This window comes from Nicotiana tomentosiformis, chromosome 12 (genome assembly GCF_000390325.3).
Source record: "Nicotiana tomentosiformis chromosome 12, ASM39032v3, whole genome shotgun sequence".
Lineage (NCBI taxonomy): Eukaryota > Viridiplantae > Streptophyta > Magnoliopsida > Solanales > Solanaceae > Nicotiana > Nicotiana tomentosiformis.
In genome coordinates, this window is record NC_090823.1 from 41,784,700 (window position 1) to 41,789,841 (window position 5,142).

General features: G+C 32.6%; 1 protein-coding gene across 1 annotated transcript; it reads left to right on the forward strand.

Moving 5' to 3' along the window:
- The first annotated feature begins 516 nt into the window (after positions 1-516).
- On the forward strand, positions 517-2,220 carry LOC104087796 (DNA damage-repair/toleration protein DRT100-like). The gene is made up of 2 exons (XM_009592355.4): positions 517-911; positions 1,267-2,220. The coding sequence occupies exons 1-2, from the start codon at positions 632-634 to the stop codon at positions 2,082-2,084; spliced, it is 1,098 nt and encodes a 365-aa protein (XP_009590650.1). The 5' UTR covers positions 517-631; the 3' UTR covers positions 2,085-2,220.
- Positions 2,221-5,142: the final 2,922 nt, after the last annotated feature.

The window sequence follows — 5,142 nt, forward strand, 5'->3', positions numbered from 1 at the left end:
AATGAAACAAAATGACACTTTTCATTTATTAAAAGTTAGATGGCTAATGTTTGAAATTGAATGGCACTAAATTAATTAATCTTTTATTTAAGTTTAATATTCAAAAGCTATACTAAAAAAATACTATAAGCGGTCCTTTCTCTCATATTAAAAGAAGAAAAAAAAAAGCTATCCCTAATTATATTGCATTTGATGTGACGCTCTTTGATTTTATTAAAAACTGTACAATTTTATATCTTAAAATTTCTTAACTTTAAAATTTTTATGTTACTCTAATAAGAATATATTACAAGCATAAAAATATTGTAACATATATTTAAGATTATAAGTGCTAAAGGTATTTTTGCCATGTAGCAAAAATCTTCTTTTTCTTTTTTATAACTCGTGTCCAGTCATATAAAATAAAATAAAGGGAGTACATGTTAAAAGTTGGACATGAAGTTGACTTGGTTTGAATATGTGTCAACCAATTTAATACGAAGAAAATGTGTATATAACAATTCCGTTCATATCCCTTCCACTTTCATATTCTTAGTTCATAGCTTCTGCTTTTATTTTATTTTATTTTATTTTATTATAAGCAGCTTTAGAAAAGTTAGAGAAAATCACAGCTCTTCATTTTAGTAGAGAGATGGGACTCACAGGAACGTTCTTGGTGACTCTCATTGTAGTGGCCGTTGCCTTTCCCGTTAATAGCTGCTCGACGGAGGACATAGCGGCATTGCTAGATTTCAAGGCAGCTCTTAACGAGCCTTACTTGGGCATCTTCAACACTTGGACAGGCACCAATTGCTCGGATTGGTATGGAATAAGCTGTGACCCCATTACACAACGAGTTGCCAATATTGTCCTCCGAGGCGAATCCGAAGATCCAATCTTTGAGAAAGCCGGACGTTCTGGTTACATGACAGGTAGAAATGGATTTAGAATTTGAATTTAATAGATTCACGATTTTGAAGTGCTTCAACATTATTGAAATCGCCACTTAATGTTTACACTATTTTTGTTTCATTGGCTCGATCATCTATTTAATTTCAAGAAATTTAGATGTTCTAGTTACATGATAGGTACATAGCGGACCTATAGTTTAAATTTAACCATTATTCATGGTTTTGAGATGTTTGAAAATACAAGTTCACAGCTTAATATGTACACTATTTACTTAATACTCACAGTATTTCTCTATTTTTCACATTCTTATTTATTATATGTGCCAAATAATATTTACTGTATTTTCTAACACTACAGATTCGACTATGATGACAGGTTCTCTCTCTCCATCTCTCTGTAAGCTTGACATGCTCACTACTCTTGTTGTTGCTGATTGGAAGGACATCAGTGGTGAGATTCCAACTTGCCTCGCTTCGCTTCAGAACCTTCGTATTCTTGACCTCATCGGAAACAAAATCTCTGGCGAAATTCCATCAGACATTGGTCAACTGAGTGAACTCACAATCCTTAAACTTAGTGACAATCAAATTTCTGGCTCTATTCCTCCTTCTATTGTCAACCATGGAAAATTAATCCACCTCGATCTCAGCAACAACATGCTCATTGGAGAAATCCCATCGGATATTGGAAAAATTAGCATGTTGAGCCGAGCAATAGTGAACAATAACCAAATTTCTGGTTCAATCCCGACTTCAATAGCAAAACTTTACCGGTTAGTCGATCTGGATTTATCAACGAACCAAATTTCCGGTTCAATACCGGCTGAGTTAGGTTCCATGCCGGTTCTCACAGTTCTAAACTTAGACAGCAACCAGATCTCGGGTTCAATCCCTACGAATCTACTTACTAACTCGGGATTAAACATTCTCAACTTAAGTCGAAATTCTTTAGAGGGGATTTTACCTGATATTTTCGTTCCAACAACGTATTTTACACACCTGGATTTATCGTACAACAACCTTGGAAGTTCGATTCCTAAAACGTTGTCATCTGCTAAGTACGTTGGCCATTTGGACTTGAGCAACAACCACCTTTGTGGATCTATTCCTGAAGGATCTTTTTTCAACTCCCTGGAGGCTTCATCCTTCTCTAACAACGATTGTTTGTGTGGATCGCCTTTACTTTCATGTTAATATTTTTGATTTTTCTGTTTTGAGATTTTATTGTTTTTAATTAACCAGAATGATGGTTGATAACACATGATTGGTTTCTGTATTATGGTTTCATTTAAGAATAAACAAGAAAATGTTGAAAGAGGACTTTTTTTTATGCTGCGGTTCCTTCATTTACGAAGACAACGATAACAACTGTTCAGCCGCTAGACTTTTTAGAGCCCGTTTGGATTATCAGCGATCGTAAATAGCTGATAAGTTTGTAGTGTTGAAAAGTTTTTTTAAGTGTTAAAATTGATTTTTACAAAGTTTTTACATGTTTGGATAGAAGTGATGAAACTGATTTTTAAAATAAGCATTTACGTGTTTGGATAGAAATGATGAAACTGATAATAAGCAGTTGATGTGTTTGATTAAAAAGTGTTGATAAGCTATTCTTTTTTTAAAATAACTAAAATACCCTTGAATTTTTTTTAGAAGATTATAAATTTCTTTGTAAAGAAAAGAATAATAACGAATATAGAATGAAGAAAAAGTCAAGAAATTTATTTTAGGAAAAGTATTTTGTAAATTAGAAAATATTATTAAGGATAAACTAGTAAAAATGTTGGTCAAACTAAAAGTGTTTATAAGCTGAAAAGTCATAAGTTGGGGGGTGACCAGCTTATGATTGATTTTAGCTTATAAGTACTTGACTTATAAGCAAGGCCGGCTCTAAAAGTATGGTGGGTAAGGCATGTGCCTTAGGCCCCCAATTTTGAGGGATTCCATTTTTCAGAAATAATATATATTTTATAGGTATTTAAAAAAATAATATGTAATAATACTTTTGTGTTTTTCATGTAAATGGAAAGAAAACCTTTTAGAGTAAATAAATTAAAATTTTGACTTACTTAAAAATGATAGATGAATAATTTTCAATTTGAGTTGATTTAATAATTCTATTTTTTACTCCTTTTCCAATGTTTCAATCTTAATCTTCATATTCCATAACCTACATATCTTCTTCCTTTCTCTTTATTCTTGCTCACCTTCTTGAATTCTTTCTTCAATATTTTTTTCTTTCTCCAAAGTTTTATTTTTCACCTTCTTTCTCCAAAATTTTATTAGTCCAAGTGTTCAATAATATTATTAAGATTCCAATAGTTCTATATTTCTATTACTTTATAAAAAATATAGTATAGTTTTCAAGATTTACAGCAAGAATTTTGAAGTAGACAAGCAACAACTAGATATTTTGAATTCAAAGTTTTCATTCTTCAAATTTCCTGAATCAGTAATCGGATAATATCTTTCTAGTATTATTTTTATTTGGTATTTGGTATTTCATTAATTTTACTCCATACATATCATTTAATTTTTTTTTTTAAATTTAAATACTTAGGCCTCACATTTAAATTTGGTCTTAGGCCTCAAATGCCCTGGAGCCGCCCCTGCTTATAAGCACTTTGAGTGTTTACTAAACATATAGATAAGCCAAAAGGTGTATAAGCCAGCTTATAAGCTTAGCAAACACCCTCCTAGTAATTTCATTGAACTGTAATTTTAAATTAATACTGTACAACGGTTATCTCCTACATTTTCAATTAATTTTATTGAATTCTTTTTTCTTCTTGATAATTTTATTGAATTGTAATTTTAATGTTATGCTCTACAACGGTTATGACGTTGAGTCATTCATGCGTGCACGTGAAAGTGCGTCAAACATGCAAGAGAGAATCAAAAACATTGTACCCTTTCATTGTTTTTAATTCTTAATTAATCATTATTTACTCAGTGCTCAATCGTGACTTCTCTTTCTCTAACTGTACCACTGACTCTCTTTAATTTCCGCGTTTTTTCCCGTCGATAGAAGTTTTTAGGGCTTACTGTTTTCTGAAGTATTCATATAATCAATGACTTCGACCTAAAAATCTCAATTTTGATGGCATAAGCAGATGCATAATATATTATTGTTTACCCGTAAAACGGTACATTTGCATTTATACGTGATTTCTAGACAAACAAACTAATTTGATCATGAAATAATATAATAATTAAAAAATACGCAATACTCAGCCTTAGAGTAGCGGGATCCAAGATTTTGTGCAAGCGGGTTCAATCTTAAAAGTACATAACTTTAGTCGTACAATATTAGTTGTCAAGTGGGTTCAAATAATATATTTATACAAAATTTACGCAACTTTAATTCTAGTCATACATATACACAGTATTATTTTTTAATGAAGCGGATTCAGTTGAACCCGCTTGGCACCACGTGCGTCCACCACTGCCTTAGAATGTAGATGAAATAGCAAAGATGATGATTCCGTGAACACGGTTCCCGAATACAGCAATGATGAGATCTATAAGCAAGAAAGTGAAATCGTATAAAGCTTTGTATAAAATATAATATATGTTCTTGTCAGAAAATTCGTGTCATTTAGCTATGCATATGGAAAAAGGTCCTAGGATCATGCCCTCCTTTAATGCCAATTATGAGGGTCATTGATGAAGAGGTAACATTAGTATAAATGCCAAATTCTCTATAACGGGTTGTTGCTCTTAATGCTGTAGAATATTCCTTAGTAAATATTACCGGGCGCAGAGCGTTTAATACACTTTTATGAACGTTATCCGTTCCGGTGACAAGTGTAATGGCTGCGTTCGGTCCTCAACCATCCCATCTTGGATTCCACGTGTCATATCATATTTTACCCTATACAGATAGTCCCCCTGCTTTCCGGTGACATAACTTTGTGTTACCGGAAAATTGGTAGAAATACTTTTTTGGCGGGAATTACTATAACTCCATCTGAAGGTCTCTGACAGTGATCAGACGCACGTCTCTCCGCATTTAATACCCCGAACACGCGTCATCCCATGATTCAACACATCTTTTGCCGATTATTGAAGTAATCATGGCCATGAATTTAGCCGCCAGAATTTTACTTATACACAACTTTCTTTTCCTTTACGTTTCATAATTGCTTGAGTTTCTGATTTGCATCCTTGTTTTTCATCATTTTCCTAATTTTCTTCAAACACAAACTATTTATCTTCTTCTTTTCCAATGGCTTCTTCTTCCAAACGTGGTGGT

What these genes read in the sequence shown, in the direction of transcription:
- LOC104087796 (XM_009592355.4), top strand. Translation starts at nt 632, where the DNA reads ATGGGACTCACAGGAACGTTCTTGGTGACTCTCATTGTAGTGGCCGTT. An exon ending in ACGTTCTGGTTACATGACAG is followed by an intron (nt 912 to 1,266) that starts GTAGAAATGGAT and finishes CTATGATGACAG; the next exon opens with GTTCTCTCTCTCCATCTCTC.